Source organism: Leuresthes tenuis, unplaced genomic scaffold, assembly GCF_036924035.1.
Source record: "Leuresthes tenuis unplaced genomic scaffold, fLeuTen1.0.hap1 SCAF_1, whole genome shotgun sequence".
In the NCBI taxonomy this organism is placed as follows: Eukaryota; Metazoa; Chordata; class Actinopteri; order Atheriniformes; family Atherinopsidae; genus Leuresthes; species Leuresthes tenuis.
The window spans coordinates 18,707,889-18,731,330 of NW_027325355.1; the positions used below are offsets into that span (position 1 = coordinate 18,707,889).

Genomic DNA, 23,442 nt, shown 5'->3' on the forward strand with positions numbered 1-23,442 from the left:
ATTTTAGCTCTCGCAGTGTAAACAATAGCCAATATAATGTAGTTTTGACAGTGATGAACTGCTGAAGTCACCATTTTAACAAATGGTTGTGCTCTTCAAAGAATACACCAGACACCATTCCGCCTTTTGCACCAAACACAGGCCCTGCATGCAGATCCCCACGCTATTCCACGGATACATATGTTATCAACAGAGCCTCTAGATTATAGTTTCCTCGAAGCCCTGATAGTGCAGCTCATTTCCAATGCTAATCAGAATTAAAGAGATTGTGTTCTCCTGACTCGTTTCTGCTCTTTCCTCAAACAATTGTTGCACTGCAGCCACCGTGGCGCAGCTTTGGGAGCCTGTTTTGCCCGCCCTCCCCCATGTGGTTCAGAAACAAACACTATTATCAACACCAACAACACCAGCAGCTGGGGGGGCAAGTCAAACCACTGGAGAGCCGGGACACATTTTCATCCTCTATAAACCCAGCAGGGACTCCTTTGGACTTTTGCCAATGATTGTGTGGAAACAAGTTTGGCTCGGTTGCCAAAACTAACTGTCGTCAGTCAGACCGACTCAGCGTTCATCCACCAGTCCCTGTGTACAATTAAATGCAAAGTGGGTGATCAGAAAACAAACAACAGAGCCAGAGCACCTCATGACGCAAGTTCTGCTTTAAAACTAAACTATAATTCATAACTGCACTTGATTAAATTGTCTTCATGCATTTGTCGTCGGTGTGAGTCCTGCGCATCAGACTGCAGGGATTTGAGCTCATTCTGTTCAGAAAAGCTTCAGCTCATTTATGGTGGCATGTGTGGTTTCCTCTATATGAACCGCTCGCTTCAAGTCATTCCACAGCATTTTAGTAGACTGAGGCTGGATTGATGCGCTTTTTCCGAAAACATTAATTTCATTCATCAGATGTCCTGACCTTTAAAAATTCACGATTATGATAAAACTTTCTTTGTTCACCTCAATGGTGGGATGTCCCTCTGACAAATATGGCAAAACGGGCCCAAACTACTATACCACCACCACCGTGTCTCACCTATGGGATATGGTTGCTATGCTGATGAACATTAGCCAGTAGCAGAGATGCCTTTAGCTGATGAGAAGTTCGCCCAGGTTCTTTTGTAACCTCACTGTCTACTGACAACATGTCCTCCTACTGAAACAATCATACATGTTTATACGCTTCAAGATGGCTCATGACGGCGTCACAGCCCCCACATGCAACGGATTGGGGGAAATACGATTCCTTTGAGCAGGCTTCATTCTGCTCTTTTTCCTCATCGTGTTGGACATGCTTTCGTGGCCACCAGAGGTCCCACATTTGTCTGAGTGTCTGCCTGCCTGCATGGACACACATCAAAAGGAAACATTTTAGGGAGGAGGAAAGTCATTAATGAATCTCTGTTCTTTAGATGAGACTGGGCTCACCTTCACATCTGATTGTCATCCCACTGATTAACACCTGATTTCATAAGTCAGATATTTTTTCTCAAGGGGTGATTGCTGCAATGGAGTTCTCCAGATTAATCAGTGAAATGCTGCAAAGAGGATTTCTTTGCGTCGTGTCCATCATAAAGTTTTACAGAAAGCGTGACAGTAAAGGTAACTTCTGAGCCGTGATGCCGGACTCGAATAGCTTATTTTTGCTGTGATAACAGGCTGTCTTTCATCACAGCTTCACACCAAGTCTTTGTGACTCATCGGCAGGTTAGCAGTCACTTTGGCAGACCAGTTGTTGCAAGCAGCGGCCCTATCTTTGGCACAGCAGCTACAGTACATGCACACTAGTGGGAAACACTTAGCAGCTGATGTGCAGCGGCCACCACCAGCCTCCGCTGCTGAGACCCAACGGTACATTTGCCCAGTCTTTCCTTCACCTTCCTTTGCTGCTGAAGCAGCCATTCAGCTCCGACTCTCCTACTACTTTTTCATGCTATCATGCTGACATACATCAACCTTTGTTGTGTAACAAAAAAAAGCAGTTTGAACTTTGAGATGAGGCTTTAAGTTTGGTGCCTGCATTTGAGTCATTTCCTGCTGGCTATCTGATGGGTGCACATATTGAATTAAGTCTCTCGTCCTCTACAAAAGAACACCGGGAACGAGTGAATGCGGGAGCCCATCAAAGTTTAATATCCTCAACCAGGTTCAAACAGATGCTGATTTATGGCCCGAGAGTGTGTGTCATTACCTCCAATGAGCAGAGATGAGAATTGTGGGGCCTCTCCTTTCTCCTTTCTGATTTAGAAAGCTGACATGTCTCAGTTGGCTTTAGCAGTCCATTAAAACCCGTCTACCTGCACCAGTACTGAGCAGCGATGCCTCCTCCTCCTTTTGGAAAGTTTACAGTTGGCACCAGATGGAAAATTACAGTAATTGTCTGCATGTCTTGAGGCTTTTTTGGATTGACTTTGAACTACTTTATTTGCACACAAACACAGGAAAGCCGTAACATCTGCAGAATAGCACAGCTTATGACTGTCACTCTGCTCGTGTCCCAAAAGTTCTTCCCCACAAACCCCACATTTATATTCATTTCTTTGTTGGTATTTTCCCCAGATTCAGTTTAATCAAATTCTGCTTCTCATGTGAACATTATTGAAAGCATTTCATTTGCCAATTAGCCAGCTGCTCCCCAGTTAAATAATGAGTATGCTAATTCTAAAGCTTGGGGATATGTTGTCTTTTGAGGAACAGTGGCGACAATTATCCAAGTCAGGGATGTACAGTTTGTATGGATGGGCGTCTGAGTGTTTGTGCTCTCGCTCAAAAAAAGGTCACATTTTTCTAATCATGCATTCATAAAGAATGTGTGTGTAGGATATTGTGTGTATTTGATTGCAGATATATGGTAGAATGTAGTGTATGTATAAACAAAGTAACAATATTTTCCTCACTTTGTAGTTTCGGTCATTCCAATCTATTTCCAGGACATCAATTCGGCCTGAGTTTAAGATTAGTTCAGGACTGTTTCCTGTGTTTTCATTTCCTTTGTGCACTCTGTGGTTATTTTTCTTTTTTATTAGATTTTGGCATTTTGTTTAGCTTAAGGCATTTTCGTTCCGAGGCTTAATCACCGTGGTTAGGGTTCATGAGCAATTTTTGTTTGGTTTACAATACACAGCCTTAAAGCTGCAGGGTGTACATTGAGGTGCCGGCCGCATCATTGTAATAACGCCGAAATCCTCTAGGGGGCGAGAGAAGTGACGCACTGCAGCTTTAATCAACTGAACGATGTTCAATTTCATCACATTAGATATTAATGGGGAAAATAGACGTTTATAACCCCCCCCCACCATCTTACAGTTTACCAGAATAAATGCACAAGTAAGCACTATACTGTACAGTGTTGTTTTTACCAGTAGAGATGTCTCCAAGACGTTTTGAAATACAGAGAGCCGGGTCTTTGAGGTCTTGTGTTGCAAACACAAATGAAAACATGTTGCAAGGAAATAGTGGATCCAGCACCTGTGCTGAACAGCTCTGATAATTAGATGACTTAGGTAAGCTGAAATAAATAATTGGGTGCTGTATTTTTCTTTTTGTGAGTTTGGTTTAATTGAATCGGTCCTGGAAGCGGCCTCGAGCTTTGGTCTTAGACATGTTGTGATTCTAAATCCCGTCATTTTATGCCACCTCCCTTCCGATCTCCTCATGAGAACTTCTTTTTGTCATGTTATAAAATATGCGTGACTGCGATATCCATAAAGCAAAGTCAGGGGTTATTTTAGAGGGATGCTCTCTTCCATGCATACTGATTTGTTTGCCTACCTTTATCTCAATAGGGCTCTGAGTGCATGTTCCTGACAGTTCTAATTGAAAGCCATGCAGAGCTGAGCCCGTGTATGCATATAAACACCCTGCTATCATCCGTCAGTGGTGGGGTGGGTGGGGCTGCTGGTGTACTCGCCCATGAGCTCAGTGACAGATTCTTCTTTAATGTGCTTACTGCAGTGCCACGGCTGTGTTTGGAGCAATCATTCAACACACATGCTCTGTGCCGTCACATGCAGCATTCTGTCAGCCTATTAATTAGCCCATTAAGCTGTGTCCTACTTATTGTATATGACAGCTGAGAGCCTCTGTCTATCCCTTCATCTATGATTTATTAAGCAGTGTGGAGGTTTCCTTCATCTGCAGCAGTTCCCGTTTGATTTTCAACCAAGTCTGCCCATGTTTGTTTACTCTTAAAGTAACAGATTAGATAATGACGTGACCTTCAGCCACGCTGCAGGAGATGCCAATCTCCCATGGCAGCCGACGGAAATTTACAACTGTACCTGGAGTCGATAAAATAATCTTACAAACCATTATCCTAAAAAAAAATGGAATAGTAAGCATTTGGTTTCCCAAAATGCATCACACGTCCTTTTTGGTTGTAATGGCGATATGGTGTGGCATTGAATTTCTGCCATCAATGTAACATGACACACTAATGATATCGGTCAGACTGTACTTATGATCAATATGTAGAAGCATCATACATGCCTTGAAACCATCTTTTGAATGAATAAGGGACAATCAATAGATGCTCACTGCGGGCTATTAAGAAATGTACTGCAATACTTACAAGTAACCTGACATCAATACACCAGCTTCTATTGATCTGATTTATGGTTCTCTTTAAATTTCTAACAGTCGCATAAGCATTTCTGTAGCGGCTGTAAATAATCCATTAACATAATGGATCCCTTCATCAGTTCTTGATAAAGGTTGACGACACTGGAGGTTTACTCCTGGGTTAAATGTTGCCTTCAGCGTTTCTACGGCATCAACTTGGCTTTTTCCAAGAAAATCATCTGGACAGCTGCAGGATGGGCGTCTGTGAATGTGAAAAGTTCACAAAGACGAACTATTTTGTATTTATTAAAGAAATGCAATTATTATGATTTGGATTGAACTGAAATCTGATTTTATTCAGGTTGAATTGGACTGCACCTAATCCACACGATCCTGAAGCAGAAACTGTATGTATCACTCGTGGAGGAAAGGGAACGCATAATGGGAGAGGCAGATTTGAGCAATATTTGTACTGGCATGAGCTGACTGAAGGGTGGCCGGCCCTGGCATTCGAAGTCCTTCGTTGGCCAGGCTGCGGCGACAGTTGGTGGCAGCTTCTGTCACGAATGCCACACGGACAGCCATGAAACTGTCAGAGAGCCGAGGTGGTGAGGAACAAAGAGACATGATATCCGGAAGGAATCGGACAGAAAAGGTGAGCGGGCAATCCGTTGCACAATGAAGCAAGAAAGGGGGAAAGATGAAAGGCTGACTTGAGTAAAATTAAAGGTGATGGCTCGGAAGGGAAAGAGAAATACCAAAGTGTGCTGGAGTAGGAGGAATTGAACAAGCTGGAAAGTTAATAATACACGTTGAGACTTTGAATTACTGATGTTGAGATCAGAGGAGAGAATGGCATTAGCTCAGGCTATGACTTCTTTTTATCTTTTAGCCTCATTATTAGTCTTGTTCTTCATTGGGCAAAAACATTAGATTCTCCATTGGTAGATCTATGGATTCAATATGAAATAGCTGTATTTTGCCCAGCCTGCTGTGTATTGTATGTCTTTGCTATATTTGTCACACATATTGGCCGTACGACATGTAAATATACACACAGCTGTACAACTCCACGTATAAACGCCTCCAATCCGACCCTAGTCTTGCGACATATTCACTGCCAGTTTGGTGTATTTGGGATTTAAAACGCAATCCAATTTCTTTTTAAACTGAGAGCACAACATTATCCCATTTAGCATAACATTTCAGAAAATCACTGCAATTCAGCTCGCCATAGCAATAAATTGCAGCCTTAAAAGTCTGAGCTGGTATTGTCGTGGGACGTACCCCTTCAATTAGGGAGACTGTTGACCTTAAACCTTTGAATTTCATTGCAGCAAAGCCAAAAGAAGACTGCTCTGTCTTGCCTGACTCCCCCTCACATAATCCCAAGAGTCTCCTCTCTCAAGCCTGGCAGGAGCCAGTGACCTCTCCTTTGTGACTGAATTAATCCACAGGCCTGAGATAATGGCCGTGTCATCGCCACCGGCAGAATGTGGCAGGAGAATAATCAGCCCACCGCCGTGCCATTTCAATCCCCGCGGCAATGATCGCTGCTCCACAGAGGGGAAAAAAACATGTTGCTTCATTCATTTCAGCATGCATGAAATAAGAGGTAAAGATTGCAGCCCGTACAGGCGAAGCAGGCAGGTACACCGCAGTGGTCAGTCTCAGTGTCTCCCTCTTGAATGTGGCACAAGAGAATCTCTGAATCGACACTAAAATTAAAATGTTTGAAGATATTTTTCAGGGCAGGCACAAAAAGCTGTGGTGCATCGTGTGTTTTACATGCAAAAACTCTTTTTTTGTTAGAGTAAATAGATGAACTGTTAATAGATTTCCAAATACACGGGAGTTAAAAATGAAATGTCTCTTTAGGATTTCATGCAAGATTACTTTTTTATGTCCCTCTTAAACTGTTTAGTTTTCACAAAAACGTAGATCTAACACACCTTCTGGCAAGGTTCAGAAAGTCTAAATGCTCTTTTGATGTCTGTCACCTCTTTTTCTGGGCCTGTATTCAGTTCCCCGGAAACACAAACCAGAAGCACGATCTGTCCACCTCCGTGTTTAACAGTTGAAAAGGTGTTTTTCGGATATGTTTTCAGTGCTTCTTGTTAAGATGCTGGTGACGTTTAACTTCTGATCCTGAAATTTGTGGTGAAGGTGCAGGAAAAGTTTTCCTTTGATGACTTTTCCATTGGAGCCATCTTTGTGCTGCACTGCGGAATGAAGCACCACCACTCTGCTGAAGCCTTCTGTCAAACTTGGGCAGTTTTGGAACATATTTTTGGTCCAGACCTCAGGTTGACTTCCACTGCTCACTCACGCTGCTGTTTCTTCTTCTCCTAAACCCAATTTTCTGTCTTCTACAGAGTTCTCCTGCTTTGCTGGCATCAATAAATAAAACCATGCAAACTTCTGCATGGTTTGTTCTTACTTTTAGAAAATAGTAAATGGATATACTCTTTTTATGCCATCAGAATTTATTACAAAATTAGTTTTTTTTTTTTCCTACTTTCTTTTTTAATGTAGCATCACCCATATTTATCATGCAGTTGCATTCAGGGCGGTCTGACTTCCACAATTGCATATTGTCAAAGTGAGTCTGACTGGCCTGCTGAGACTAAAGACTAAATAACAGCCTCTTTTTAAAAGAACACGCAGCAGCCTCCTACTTGAAGAATGAAAGCTAAATTGAGCATATTTTTGCCAGACGACAGCCAAATTGCGAATCTGTACGTTGTGTTGAATAGTGCATTTCATTTCATTTTGCACAACAGATAAGAAGCTTAACGTGACTGCGAGAGGGAAGGTGCATAAGAGAGATGATAGAGATAAAAGATGCTGTGCAGGGCATCAAAGACAGGGGTCCAGTGTGGCCAACACTTTACAGATGCCTCTTCCTAAATATAGATACATGAAAACAGGATGTGGCTGTTAATGGCAGCACTCATTTAGCTTGTGTTCACTTCTGAATCACCCACAAAAGCGTTTACTCATCCCCCACGTGATTATTCACATAGCACACAAATACATCCAGTCAGCGCGCACTAATGAGCTGTTGTTAAAGATTCTGCTCCCAATGCGACATCCAAGTCTGCTGGATGCCTCATCTGTGCCTGTCAACCCTGCTCCACAGTCCGGTTTGCTTTGCGATGACGAGCCGGCACCAGTTAACCAGAATTTAAATGACTGCGACTGCTCTCCTGTCACATTTCTACTCGAAGCTGATTTTTCACTGCAGTGTGGAGTCTTTCACCTGTATAGAATCAGTACAAATGTGGCAAGAAGTAGAGTGAACTCGTAGAGCTTTCTGCAGCTGTAATGGATTGCATCATGAAAGAAGAAGTGGAATTTATTTCATTATTCATTTTTACAGTAATAGAGAAAACTGGAACCTGAATATGTCTACATGCTACAGATGTTTAACTTTTTATAACAAAGTGAGCAGTTTCTACACTCCGTGGATACAACCCATTGATATGATGAAACAGATCCCCACTGGATCCTTTCCCTCCTTAAAATCCTCCTCTTACTGGCTCCTTAAACTGAGCAGAGCTGCATCTGAATCATTGTCGCTGCTGAATTTATCCTCCTGCTGACAACATGAGCTCTGCTGGATTTACTTTCTTGCTTAAAGTATGCGCTAATTCCCTCCCTGCATCTGTCTACACAAAACTACAGTCTACAGATCAGCTGTTGGGCTTTTCACTGTGGCTGGGTTTGAGCAAATGGGGCGTGTGAAACAAAGAGTAACACCGTGCTAAGCTTAGAGTTGGTTATCTGTCCTTATAGATGGGCTCGTTACACACGATCTGTTAAAGGATCTGTTCAACATCACTCGCGTTGCATATTTAGGAGCACCTGTTTTCCTCAATTCTTTCAAGGCTGGCCTCGATGCTGCTCTGAAGAGCGTCCTATCCTTCGCTGTGAAGAAGCTCAGCAACTCAGCACTGGCTTCACTTTGATGTCTGCCTTTCTTATTAATTGTTTCAAACAGTGTTAACTGATCTGAATCACTGGCTCTGTCTCACTGTTTTGATGCTGCCTCATGAATAACCAGAGAAGGAACAATACTGTCACGTTCAGCCTCATGGCAACTTGGTGTTAAGGATATAAATAGAAGGTACCATTTTTCGTGTCAAGCCAACTGCAAATTACTCTCTTCAAAATTTGCAGGCTCATGATTTCAAACGTGAGTGACAAAATGAGTATTACTGCCCCTGTAGAGTACGAACCCTGCTTTTATCACACAATGCATAAAACACCCACACTGCAGAGGTCGGCTGTGGATGGATCACCTCACTCTTGTTTGTTTTGTATTCTGACATAATTTCACACAGCACTACTAACACATATTAGCGGTTCACTGCTTCTCTTCTCTTTTACTCCCGCAAGTTGTACGAAGGGTTGCAGACTAAGTCACGCTGCAGCAAGTAACTGCCTCTGGATATGTGCAATGTAATTGATAGCATGATGTCAACTCTTAATTTTTCTCCTAAAGTCCCATGCAGAGTCAGGGGAGAACCGGTTATCCTTTATCGGTGCCGGCAGGTGAGCAGAAATCAGCAACATCATGTACAGGCGTGGTGTGTCTGTCATGGCAGACAGGAACAAGCAGTCCAAAGACCAGCCACATCTCACGAAGAAAGGTGACAATAGCACCAGTTATAATGTTGATGAAATTATTATTTCACCAGAAATGCGCTGCAACATCTTACTCCACAACGTGGAATTCAGTTTTAGGAGTGCCATGTATACAACGCTCCCCATATGTGCAGCTTTGACAGCGAGGCTGTTGCTGCAGCTAATATTAGCTCTCAGCCAACTGACAGTTCAGCTTAACCCCTTCACACTTGCTGCACAGGCAGGGAAAGTGAGAGGGTGTCACCATGCTTTCACTGGAATTATTATGAACTGTTTGCACCTCTTCTCCACAGAAGAAGACCTGCTTTTGCAGTAGGTTAGGACACATAGTCTGTGTGTCCCATATTCTATTCGAATCGGTTTTGTATTTCATTCATATTACCTGTTTGGTTTTGACAAAGACAAACAAACCCCGTGTTTAACCTGCTTAACTATTAGAACCTGGATTGTGTACTCGTGTACTTTGGTTTTAACCAATTGGGTTAAGGATCGATAAGAGAATTGGAAAAGGACCAGCTTTTTATCAGGAAAAGTTGATCAATTCTCATCCCTAATTGTGACCCTAATCTAATTCTGTTATTTTGGTATACTTTTAACTGTGTAATTTCGTGTTTTTTACTTTTAAAGAAAGCACACGTGAGGAGACTGAGTGGAGTGCAGGATAATAAAGCTTTTTCTGCTGATTAAAAAAAACCAACATATTTCTTGGTGTTTGGGACTGCTCATATTCCATTTGCATTTGCTTGTTTCGAAGTCTGTCCTCAAACTGCCACTTATTCAAAAAAGATGGTGAAATAAGACTAATGGACAGCGAGCTCCTTTTTATTTCGACACATTGACTACTAACACTGACAAGTTGTCTGCAGACACGCTGCGTCGCTCCTCTGTCTGCTTCTTGCAGTACAAAAGCTGGACCTTCAGTCTCCTTCAGCCTGTGAGACCACTCTCAGCAGAAAATCAGATGCTGCCTCCAAGGCCTCAAGATTTTATTACTGAATCACTCTTTGCCAAATGCAATCAAGTCACCTCCTCCCACAGAAGTGGAAAGCCGGGGTTCGCCCTTCTGTGTGCTTACAGAGGACCGGGAAAGTAATCAGCTGAACTCAGTCGGGCACCCTCCCACAAGATCAATATGTCGTGCAGTGTTTGTCGGAATGGCAGGAAATTTTGAATTTCTCCGAGATCATCGTGAGCAGACCTCTCGCCCGCCTCTGCTGGAGTTCGTTCTCTTGACCAAAAAAAAAGGATCATCTCCAGACTATTTCTGATGTAAGCTTTCAAGCAACCGACCAGTTTACAACAGCCGCTGACCCCAACAACACTGCTGTGAAACCGAAAAGCACACTTATGGGCCAACAATGGTCTCTCGTTTATATACAATTCATTTAGCTTGCCTGTATCCTGAAAAATGGACCGTCATCTTAATTGGCTTTATTAACCCAATCATTTGGCGGGAACCTTTTCGTCTTGATGGATGACCTTATTAATACACAGAAGAAGCAGCAGCAATCTTTCCAAAAGTAATGGCCCAGTTGAGTCATTTACACTTTCAGCGCCGTTTCACATATGCTTTGCTGTTTATGTAACAACCAAACACCAAAGAGAGCATCATTAGCAGTCAAGAATGACAAATCGACTAACAAGGTGACAGATTGTCCACAATGGTTTGGCTGCTTCAGATTCAAGGTTTCTCAATCTCCATTCCTATATGTGTTACAGTTGTTGAAGAGAAACCTGAAAAGACTGGAATGTGAGTTAATAGAATCCGCTTTATCCTTTCTGGGGAGAATACTTATAAGGTATGAATATTGTCCCATGTCCATAAACCATATTCAGAAGCAGGTTGCAGCCCGAGGAGAGGCTCAAAGAGAAGGGATGAAAGGGAAGAAATCAAGGAACAGAAATGGTGGGACGACAGAGATAAGAAAAATAAGACTAATAGATTAGGCACAGGACTCAGGAGTGCAGAGAGAATGATAAAGAATAGAGAAATACTTTGGAAATGGTCAAAGCTTCTGTATGATATCCAGTGGAGCATGATTCAGTTTTGGAGAAGCGAATGGGGATAACGACATTATCTTGCACCAATGTTTACAGGCCCTATTTTTCCCTTATGTTTCCATAAATATGAACACAATATCCAAGGAAATTGGATTTACTCTTTCACAGTATGAGGCTCCAGTTTGTGTGTAATCTAGAATAGAAATCATCTTTTGTGATGGAGGATAAAGCAGACAGGGGCTATGTGAAAATAGCTCAGATGTACTGCAGTTTATACCTTTTAAAAGGTACGGTTTGATATCTATGAAAATATTTGCAGTTGCGGGTTAGCATACTATGTCAGCTTGTGTTCTTTGTACACAGAAATGTCATTTGGCAAATCTCTTCTCTGCTCTGTCTTTCACCTTGTGACACGGAGAAGCTCTGGTTGCAAAGGTAGCAATTGAAAACCCGCATTGGAGCTCCGTCTATTTACTTCCCTCATTTCTATCATGGCTGATGATTGCATCGCCACTCGGCGCTCAGCTCTTTTCCTTCTGGTAACTCATCTGCCCTCTGACTCAGCCGCAACTTTCTGTCTGGCTTTCAGCGGGTTTCATGATTGATTTTTGGCCTAAATGGTCCTAAAGGAATATTACTGTCATTGTCTTACAGCATCTCAGATTGAGATGGTGGCGACTTCATTCCCTCTGCTGCTTCGCATTTTGCTGGTGCTGCTGGTTGTGTTGATAAAAGTAATCATATCACATCATGACTAATTTTTGCTCGCATTGCCTGTTTCTCATTTTTCCTCTTACAATATTTTCTTTGGATAAATGCCCCCGATTCGCCCCAAGACAGAGAGCTATAAAGAATCTTAGCACATTTATGTGTAGACGAATGAGTAGGGCTTGATTTACAGGGGAAAAAAATCAATTAATTAAAAAAAAAGAAAGATTCTATAACTTTTCTCATAAAAAGCAGTTAAGATACTTAACTTTGCATAACTCCAGCAATACATATTTGAAGACAATTTTCCCCAACTGCTTGCAAAAACAACGCTCCCCCTGGGAATAAAGGGATCAGAGTGAGTACAAATGAAATAAGAACGATATTTCATCATTGATTCACAATGGTTGTCCTAAAGCGCACAAAAGAACACATCTTCACCTCTTGCCACCTCCACACAATCCCTTTTCTGTGTTAATGGCTCGGTGCGTCATATTTAATGAGCGGATCAGCAACCTCAGTCACTTCAGTCTCTCATATGTAAAAGACAGAAATATATAACTGAGTGACAGGTGGATGGAGAGTAAGGGAGGGAAAGCATGGAGAGAGAATGGAAACTGCTAATATCTGTCTAGACCTGACAAGATCGTACAGTCACCCAAAGATTTAAAGCAGGTTTCCTCCACTAACTGTTAGAATAAGCTAGCTGGTGAGTTCAAGTTCAGAATAAACTGTGAGGCAAGCTGGCTTCAGATCTCGGCACTGACAGGACATTGATGGTTTAAGCACAATGTCAAAGTCTATTACACCATGGCAACGTGGCGATGCATGCTAATTGGACCAATCTATTAGCATTACCTAATATCATTCATTAACATTGACTAATAAAAATGAAAATTAATTAGCCTCCAGTCTTTTTTTTTTTTAGAAATAAGACTTAATTTGATATTAGTTGATTAATTTTTTCACATTTTTTTCAGGTTCTGCTCTACATACAGAAATGAGTGAAGCAGAGACAGGATCTTTGTCACATGTTATATGTTGATCTTTCCATGTTGTTTGGGTGAAGATTTCTCCTCCTTCATCTCTGTTTTGTTCCTCCTCTGTATCCTTGCCATCAGCTCTTCTCCTCATCTGGATTTGATGTTTTATTTCAGGCATTACTTTGGCTTTTTTTTCTGTGAATTTCATTTGGCTGCTCCCACATTGAAACAACTTCCCTGATGCCTTAGTTCTGCCTGATGACAGATGTAGTAAATGTCGGTGTTACCAGCTGAAATCATTCCGGCAGCACAGCATCCAAACCACCGAGAAAAATACCTTAAAAAATGATTTCCCAGGACATAATTATCAGAAAATGTTAAGAAGATTCTAAGAAGGACGAAACGTACCCAGAGCTAGGCTCCCACCAGCGACACGTTAGAGAGGGCGCTTACAGAATTATTTTTATTGTTTTCAGCTTTGCACACCGCCAGTTGTATCTAGAATGATTTATTGGTGCAGACCAGATGGATGTGTCACCTGTTTTCATGAACAGACGTGTGCATAATGATCTCTCAGATATCCAAACTAAAATATCATGAGGAGTACATTTAAAACCAACCTTTAGATACAGGATGGTTTAAATATGAACAGAAAACTCGCGAAAGCACACAGGCTAACAAGAGTTAACTGATGTTAAAAGGTTTCGTGCTTTTACAGATTTACAGATGTTCTTTTCCCAAAAGAAACAGTACAAAAGAGGACAAAAGTATAACTCATGTCCATATATGTGATAAGACATGATCTGAACAAAGAAGCTTATGAGAATATTTGGTGCGTTTCATTCCATTGTCTTTTGAAGTTTCACCCGACGCCTTGATGTTGTTCTTATTTGATGAAAATGTATATTTTCACCATAAAAAGTTGCTCAAAATATACTAAATGTTGCTTTAAGAATTCTCCAGACTGCAGAAAATGAAATGTTTCCGTGGATGATGAAATTCCTAATTCAGAAAAACAAGGCCTGAAGGCCTTTTTTGTATTATCAGACCGTTTAAAACCAAAGAATGGGAGCTTAGTTAGACCTTGCTGTACGTTTTAACTTCATTAGGGGCTGTATTTCATTTTTAAAAAAACTAAAGCAGGCACAAAGACTACTTTTACTGAAGACCGCATGGATGAAATAAGCAAACAATGTCATTTAAGCTACCTGCTTGATAAGCTCAAGTTGCCTCTTCGTGCTAATTAGCAAAAGATGACACTGCAGTCTGACCTCAAACATCTGCATATTTGCATGTCGCCGGATGAACGTGCGCGCTCACAACTCACAGCTCACAACTAGAGAGGTCCATCGCCGCCACTGCAGCTTCAGGCTTAAGAGGCTTGAGGAAGGAGACATAAATCGCAGAGCAGTTGGTGAGCGAAAGCAGAGATACAGAGAAGGTATGTGGGAGAGTGGGAAGATAATAGGTAGCTGTGGGTTACGCCTGAGACTGTACACGTGGCCTGAATAGTAGATACTGTATGTCTGTACGATTGGATGTGGTTGGTTGAGTAGAGGCAGCTTTCTCCTGCACTCTCCTGTCCTCAGCAGCGTGAAAGCAGGCTTGTTATGTTGAGGGACAGATGCATAAAGGTGGGGTCTCATAAAGACAGATTTTCACACAGCTTGATATGAATGCATTAGCCAAAACAGCTAATTCACAAACTCCATAACGCTTCATACTTATGTTCGAGGTAATGCATTTAAGGGTGCATTTTTTTAGATTCTGCTCAACTGTGGTTTCATAGGCTATTTGAGAGTGTAAGGAACTCAAAGTGTGATGAGCAGTGTGGCTGTTTAAGCTCTTCCTCCCGACCTAAACATTGCTTCTGATCACATGCTTTATGATAAAAGTATCCTCAAGTGGCCATTACCCTTTTTTTCGTTGGACACTGCCCCTGTCATGCAGCAGAAATGTGAAAAAATATATATATATACAGTTTGGGGGAACTTAACACGGAGTTGACGATGTTTACCTGACCTTAAGATTCATCAGATCACAATCTGCTTAAGTATTTATGGAATGTGCTGGAAAAACAAGTATGATCCATGGGACCTTCACCTCGCAGATCGCAGCACTTAAAGGTGATGATAAGATGTTTTCAACCATCATTCAGAGGCAAACAACCATATGCAATGAAATGATAGAGCAATGTGGTGAAATTCTTAGCAAATTAGGAGATCACTCACCCTCTGTGTTCTTTGTTGCAGCAGCCGTGCATTTCTGTGCACGTGAGTCCGGAGCTGTCAGAGCTCGCGGTCCACAGCCAGCGTTGCTTTTGCTTTGTCGTTATAGAGCCCAGTGAGTTGCTCGAAGGGCTCCAAGTTAAGTCTTAGTTTTCTTTCTTTGATCCTGCGATTCCTCTGTGAACGTGTTAGAAAACTCAGATTTCCATAAGGTTGTAGCTGCATGGCAATTTAGAGGCTTTGCCTCCAACTTCTTGGTGCCTTTTGGCACAGGACACCTTCAGAGGTCTTGTGGAGACTGTCGTGTTTTTTCTAACATCTTGAATATTTTCACATCTAGTCCCTACTTTTTCTGGTCCCCAGTTTGCATGTACTGTGTTTGTTTTGTTTTCTGCCATATTGTGGAAAAACACATTTAAATTTATTTCTGCCCAATCCGTAGTAAGATCACATTTTGTTGCGTTTGGTCACGTTTTTCACTTTAGAAACAATGAGGTAGGATACGGTTTGAGAACGCACCTAACTGAATAGCCCAAAGTGTTGTTAGTTTTGGTCTCATTTATAGGAAGATAAAGCACAAGTTGTCTTATTCTCATGCAGTTCTACACAAATGAAAGCAAAGTTCTGAACATGGTCTTTTGGTTCCATGTACCACAGCTCATCTGAGAGATGTTTTCGGTTTAAGGAATTCTGACTTTTTAAGTTAATTTCCTGCTGCAAATCATTTTTGCCTTTGCCAACACTTTTGATGAAATGCAGAAGACGCACAGGCTTGTGTGGTTACAAAAAAACCAGTAATTAGTACTTTATCTCTGGCTTTCTTTTGCTCTTGGTCCACCCACTCTTTTGCTTGTCTTTGTCTCATGCTCCATGTCTTTATGGCTCAGGGGAAGAATTCCTTTTAAATCCTCAATAAAATCACATGCCATTAAAGCAGAACAGTTTTGGCCTCAGGTCCTGGGTGCTCTGTGTCCTTAAAACATTTACACACATAGATGGAGACAAATACACAACCTCCCTCCCACCCACACATTCAGAAATAAAGGGATATAGTACACATACATCTTTCTAGTTTCTTAGATGTCAAAACGCAGAAAAACACATGATCTTCCGGCCATCTTAGTTGCTTATAGCTCTAATGGAGCTTTAATGGATTACAGGATTAAATAATTACATACCTCTTTCATGCCAGCTGATTGGATACTCTCTTTTCTGTCAGTCAAACATTTGGATTTTGCCTGCTGCTATAAGCAACGCTGCGTGTAGCCTACTTTCTGCCTATAATCATTAAAGTTCAAATTGATGTTTGTCACATATACAGTCTGTTTAATGGATACATGTGTGGTGAATTTCCTGAGTTGTTGTATTGCTAATAAGGATGTGTTTTTATATTGAAACCAATCTTGGTCGACATGCATGTTTAACATTTGATTATGAGGATTAGAAATGAATTGAGATATGACTTTAGAGGCTGATCCCACATTTTTAGTTTAGAAACACTATCCAGAAGTTAGAATTCAGGGTCTGGACATACTGAAGATGGCCTCAGAGAAAAGGAGAATACAACAAGGCATCCGAACCAACAAGTGCGTGATGTCGCCTTCTTATTCTCTATGTACAAAAACATGACAAAACTAAGTATGTTGTTAATGGTAATTAGCTGTTATCCATGTTTCTTAGAGCATAAAGCATAGAAACATGACTGAAGTAATAAAAACTACATCCTAACTTTGGAAATGGGACCACCAACACAGTGATGTTAACTTTGTCAGGTTTGTAACGTTAGCTTAAGGTAAGCAACATGAACATTACAAGAAGTAGAAGAGTTAAATAGAACTGTCAAAGTAATGTAAGTTACACCCAGCTAAAATTGTATAGTATACTACCAGCTCAACTAATGTGAAGAAGAGCAAAAAAGCCTTAAAGAGGGCAACTGTCTCAGTGTTGTCAATGATTTACTGTCATTGTAATGTTTGCTAACATCAGCTTAAATTAGCAAAGTGAGCTACTGGTAGAGTTTAGTAACATTTCAAAGTAGACCAATACATCTTATTACACCTAAATTGTTTCAATTTTAAACGCCCTCTAAATGAATTTGCTTGTAAATTTAGATGTTATTTGCACTTCATGAGTACAAAACAAGTTTTGTGAGTTTAGCGAGTAAGTTGTTGGCATAAATCGTGCTTTTCTAGCCTTTTATCTTTGAGAATTCATCAGTTATACTGGTATTATTCATGTCTCGTTGTTGTTAGGGAATTTGAATTTATGTAAATTATTGACCACCCATGACACTTTGCAAATGACAATCAATGGTTTTGTTTGCTGTCTTGTTTTGTTTGTCTCTAATGCTTCTTAAAGGAGCTAATAATTAGAGCTGGTAATTGCTACCAGGCTCATAACATATTGACCCAAGCTCCGTGATGAGCCGGTGGAACGGGGCTGAAAAACAGTCCATGTCTAAAAACTGATATAATTAGAATGTCCCTTTGTGTCCCCTCCAGGCAAAACGATGTTGAATAAACAGATTCTCACATCCAGTGTCATATTTGGAATTTAGTCGGCTTTTGCTGTAGAGATTATTGTGACGTGAATTTTAAAAAAGCAGCTTTAAAAAAAAAGAAGTCAGATGAACACTTGTATTTTCGAGAATGAACTAAATTATATGACTCACACCAATGACTCAGGCAGAACAGAAAAAACTCAGGCCAGGCTTTTTCTTTTGGCTGCTGAGTTCTGAAAGCAATGTTCCGCATGATCAATCACACTCAGCGACTGGACCAGGATCAATTCATAAAGGGAACCCTTTGAACTACTCTGGCGCTGATTGGAATGTGCCTTGAGTTACAGGAAGGACACGGGGTTAAATGCATCTGATTAATCAACCTGAAAACAACATTTGCGTTCATTTGAAGCGATGCATGTGGGTGCTGTGTGACTGCGAGTGTCTCCGTTTCATACCTCAGATCATTTCAGCAGAGTTTGAGTGCATTGTGTTTTTAAACCGAACGGTTGAACACCGGACAAAGTTAAACAATCTTGGTCTGTTCTAGTATGTTTGTGATGACCACTGTTCTTTGACAGTACATCGCAGGAAGTGAGTTAAGGAGTGGCTTAAAGCTGTATAAAAGCATTTGAAATGATTACAGGTGGTGGAGAAGTGGCTCAAGGAAAGTAGTAGGGCTCAGACCAGAGAATAACATTGAATGTGTAATTAGCAACGCTCTTTCAAATTCAGTCACCATGAAAATAAAGCACTGTGTGATCTATAATTGTGTGGCTAAATGTGTGCTTCACAACATCTGTGTTTTAGGATGACAGCATAAATGTGACCAGTATTATTTCATCATACATTCCATCTTTGTGATGCTACTGACCACCAAGTGTTTCAGCTACCGAGTTACACAGCAAAAAAGATAATATGTATTGATAAAGCAGCTCCTTTACCTCATGGTGTGTATGTGTCAGTGCCCCTCTACTGCCATCTATAGGCAGCCCGGGGTCACGACTGATGGCTGCCAGTGATAACTGCTGCAGAGCAGCTTCAGTGTGATGCCGCCATAGGCTGCAGCCATCCTCCCCAGAGAGGCAGCAGATAATGATTTCATCATTTTCCCAGTTATTGACAGGCGCCCTGAGCTCTGCTATTATGTTCCCAGAGTTGTAGAGCGAATTAACATCCATTAGAATATTATTATTCAGTTTGTGTGTGCGTCTGTGCGGTTGGATGTTGATGCTAACGAGACTTGTAGCTCCAGCGGGAAAAAATGAGAAGCTGCGATATGACAGGGCTTGTCAAACATCTAGCTTCAGTCAGTGATGGTGCATCAAGAGGTTCTGGCCCAGAGGTGACCCTCTCCACGCTGAGCTGCCAATCATGACTCATCACATTAGACATCCAGAGACAATCTCCTCTCCACCTTGCTGGAGTTCACTCTCTTTTTTTGTCTGTACCTCTTCTTCTCTGGTACTCCTCTTTCTTTCTCCCTTTTCACAAATTCATGTTAGCTACGACTGCTTCCAAACTCCTATTCAGATAGTTTCCTTTCACTTCAACCTTAGAAAAACCTTCACTGGAACACCTTTTGTGTGGCGTTATAGTGGTACTGACAATAGACTGGTGCAGACAAATGGCCTTTGATTGTAGTTTGACTCTACAAATTTAGTCCCTCTGACATACCAACTGCAAGTTTTTTCTCCCCATTTACCCTGACATTGAAGTGAAGTGCTTATCCACCTGCAGATTTTGTATTTCTTTCTATTTTCTAAAAAAAAAGTCTATTGTCTCTGACTGCCACCAAAAAAAAGAGAAGAAGAAAAAAAAACAAAAAGAAAAATCACTCTCATTGAGTTTGTTTACCAATTACGTCTTTTTCTTAGCTTTGACAATTCCTACCCCACTGTTGTTTAATCAGTTGTTTAATATGAGGAATATGATTAATAACTGAATAATAACTGCAGATGGCATTAGCACAGGTAGGGGAGTCCCATTCATTGTGAAAGCTGACTGACAAGTTCGTCACAAACAGCCATTCGCCTAATGGACGCCAATCTGTGTCTGAGCGCTTTGTTTTGAAGAATGGCTCGGTTGTTCTGAGGAACAGGAACTGGGAATGTGGTTAAAGTTTGGTTAAGAGTAAACCTTCTTTTGCAATTGCTCGGGATCTTTTTATTTACTAAACTGCGCCAAACTCTGGACTCACCCCTCATTCATTTATGTTTTGCTTTTAAGTTTTTCTTTGTCAAGAACCTCAGGAGTCAGGACACAGCTGCAGGGTCGGTTCAGATGCAGAGAGATGTTTATTAAATAACAGGATGACGATCTCCTCACAGAGCAAAAGAACAGGCTGTGAGAATCCTAAGCGCTCTCCTCAGTAACTATGGCTGAGGATGAGTGCAGCTGTGAAAGTTCTCTCCACGCCAGGAGGAAAACAGAAAAGCTATGAACAATAACAAACATAAACTCACGCTCTCCTGATGAGGCAGATTTAAACAAAGGACGCACTCTTAAAAAAAAACAGAGGCACTATGAAACTTTAACTGTAAACGTAAAACTCGCCTTTAATGGCGGCACAAAATCTTCCAATAAACCAAAACCGCTCCGCTCGGGGAGGAACTATGAAACTTACAAATCAATAACTCTCCAAAAACCGAGGAACAAAACAAAGCTATGAAACTTACTGTGATGAATAAATAAACTATGGCTATAAATTACAAATCAAGATAGCTCTGCAGGAGGATCGCTCACTGCAGGCTCGTGGAAACTATGGCTGTGAATCAAGAGATGGCTGGTAATGAAGCTCATGGACGGAGACAACATACTGGCCCAAGACAAGGGAAACGCAGACTATTTGAACACATGAGGGACCAAGGGGAACAGGTGGAAACACTTGGGAATCAGGGAAGACAATCAGACGCTTGACATGGGAGGAAGGGCAAGACACCTGGAACGAGAGGGAAGTTAATATTTCAAAATAAAACAGGAAATGACGAGACGAGACATGAAACAGAACCTAAACCGTAACATTCTTTGGACATTGCCTGCAGTTTCACTAATTTTCAGTCCAGTCGGGGGATGATCCAGTGTTGTGCCGTCACATAAAAGATAACTTAGCAAAGAACTATTAGTCTGGAGAACTATTCCAGAAAATAACTTCAAGAAATGACAAGAAAGCTTGTCTGAAGAGTGCAGCGTTAGCATAAAGGTGTCAAAACTGTCTTACGTAAGTTTTTGGCCTTACATGGTGTATTTCTGTTTGTATGCGCACGTTTCAATAAATTCCAGCATCTATTTCCTATTTTCCTGGCATTCCTGAAATCATGGTTGGCTTAAGACTTTTGCACAATGCCATATTAGGAAGGACGTGTGTCAAAGCCGATTAAACATGCTATGAACTGTTAGGTCTCCCCAGTCAGGAAATGTGAAAATCCATTGTCCTGATCATAAATAACTAATCACTGTCCTCTTGTATTCTCTCTTTTCTTTTCTTTAGCTGCCCTGCAGGTGTCCATATCCTTGAACAAAGTGGAGTTGAGTGTTGGAGAGTCCAAATTCTTCATCTGCACAGGTACAGATGCCACACACATTTTGTTTTTATGTTCTCGTGTGTGAAGTTGTGTGTGTGTGTGTTTTGAAGGCAAGTCGGAGAAGCAGCAGCAAGGGAGTTCAGGCAAACACAGTCCATGTGTTCTGTTTTAGTGAGATGAGAGGCTGTTTGACCTGCCTCTGGACATCCCCGCCCCTCTCGTTTTTGTTTCCCATTGTCCTCTGAGCAGCATATTTTGACTATCGCAGAGAATCCAATGTCCAGGCCAGCAGCTCTGAGGGGTGGCGGCCCACTCTGGCAGGCCGAGGTCCGCCTCCTGCTGGTTGCCACCTCTCTCCTGCCAACCCACGCAGCGTGGAGCTAACAGCCAAGGGAGTAGAGACACACGAGGAGAATTGTGTTTGGGTTGTGGGGGTGTGTTGAAATGGCTCGAACGAGAGGGAGGACAAGTAGGGGTGAATGGAATCAAACTGGCGGCGCCTGACAGGCAAAGGGTAAAACCTTATACTTTAAAAATCTCAGAACTGAGAAGAATGAAAAAAGCTTTGAGGCAAAGAAGAGGTGGAGGTGGGAGATAAGTAGCCACCATCCACTGGCAAAGTGTGTGGGAGGAAGTGTTTGTGTCGCACGTTGCTTTCTTTTGGCCTTTTCCACCACGGGCTGTCGAGCTAAGCCTGATTTATTTATTTATTTAATTTTTTACCATATTCACACGCAGCTTTGCCAAATGGAGAAGACTGAAAAGCATGGCAGAACAGTCGGAGGCAGAAAGCAGAACAGCTTGAAGTGAACCTGCAAACCAACAACATACGAGTTTTTAAAGTGACTTTTCAGCTGTCACTTGCTGGGGAATCGCAGTTAGAATGTGGTGTGGTGGGTGTGAACTGAAGTGTGGGGACAGAGGTGAAAGCACTGAAATCTTCTGTATTTCATCTTGCAGGTTTTTTTTTAATATTACACTCATCCTTTACCTTTTATGATGTATTCATTTCTCTGGTTACTCTTTTCAGTGTCCCTAATACGCTGTTTTTTACATCCCTCTCAGGTCATGATAAGGTTAGGCGGATTGTTTTGTTTTTCTCATAGTCGCACTGGGATGGTTCTATGGTGTGTTTCCAGTGACTTGTATCCATGTTGACAACACAGCTCACAACATGTTTGCAACTCTTATGATAGTAAAAGCACACATTCAGCATCGGGATAATCTACTCCTGCAAAGGGGCTTTTCTGTGCTGCTTGTTACAGTTACCGACACATCATATGAATTTGGTTAGACAGCCTTTCCCCTCCAGGATGATCATTTCTGCGTACTGCGTGTCAGCTATTTTGTTCTGTGATGCAACAGGTCAACTGGGCATATAGCAGCATCGCATAAAAATTCTGCCAATGAATCGGTTTCCCCCTCCTGTGCTCATATAGGACAATGACAACCATCCAGTTGCTGAACTTGTCTGATCTGTAACCATAGCTCAACTGAACCGTGCATAGAAACACACTGCACCAAAAGGCAGACATAGATTTTTCAAGAAAAAAGCTTGGTGCAACGTTTTTCTGGAGAGGTTTCGTCGCACTTTCATTTGTCATTGCCAGCAATTTAAAAAAAAAAAAAAAGATGCCAGCATCAGGATATAAAAAGCTGTGCGGACGATGACCAACCAACCAATCAGCTGTCACCAGCATTGACAATTGAACAATATAAAATGAGTCTTTGGCTGTATAGACAAAAGTTCCCTGAATTTTCCAGTTTGATGACTTCAAGGGACCTTTCTGCCTTTGCTTTTTACATTTTTTCTGGTTTCTTCTCACTAAACAGATGTAGCTGGGACACTTGTTGTAGCATCTCTGACTTCGATGTTTGCCTATTTGGTCCCGAATATCACCCCACACACACAACGATGTAATGTAGAATTATGTTATACGTTGAATCAAATCTACGAGCCCTCCTGGACAACACTGATGAAGCCCACACGCCAACTCCCACTGCGCTCACACCAGAGCTGTTTCTCAAAATCAACAAAACCATAAAAAGTATTTATCGCTGACGGGTCCATCGCAGCTCATGTTTAATTCATCAGCTGATGTGAAGCTTTAGGTGGGATCACCTGATCCTCTCACAGGGCAGTTCGAGGACATCTCGTTGGTGTTGAGGTGAAAAGCATTTGTCAGGAAATGTTTTGTTAAAAGTTCAACGATGATCTACGAGCCTGAGCTTTCAGAGCAGCTACTCAAAGTCCGCAAAGTGCTCAGTAAACAGAGATTTGACCAGAC

The 23,442-nt window shown here is 41.6% G+C and overlaps 1 protein-coding gene across 3 annotated transcripts in view; it reads left to right on the top strand.

The window, feature by feature from the left end:
- The window catches only part of LOC140311331 (neural cell adhesion molecule 2-like), a 281,107-nt gene that overhangs the window by 176,775 nt on the left and 80,890 nt on the right, over window positions 1–23,442 (top strand). For all 3 annotated transcript variants that reach the window (XM_072388877.1, XM_072388747.1, XM_072388807.1), the window contains exon 2: window positions 21,121–21,195. In XM_072388877.1, the coding sequence (XP_072244978.1) occupies window positions 21,121–21,195 (75 nt within the window). The remainder of the gene's footprint in view (window positions 1–21,120; window positions 21,196–23,442) is intronic.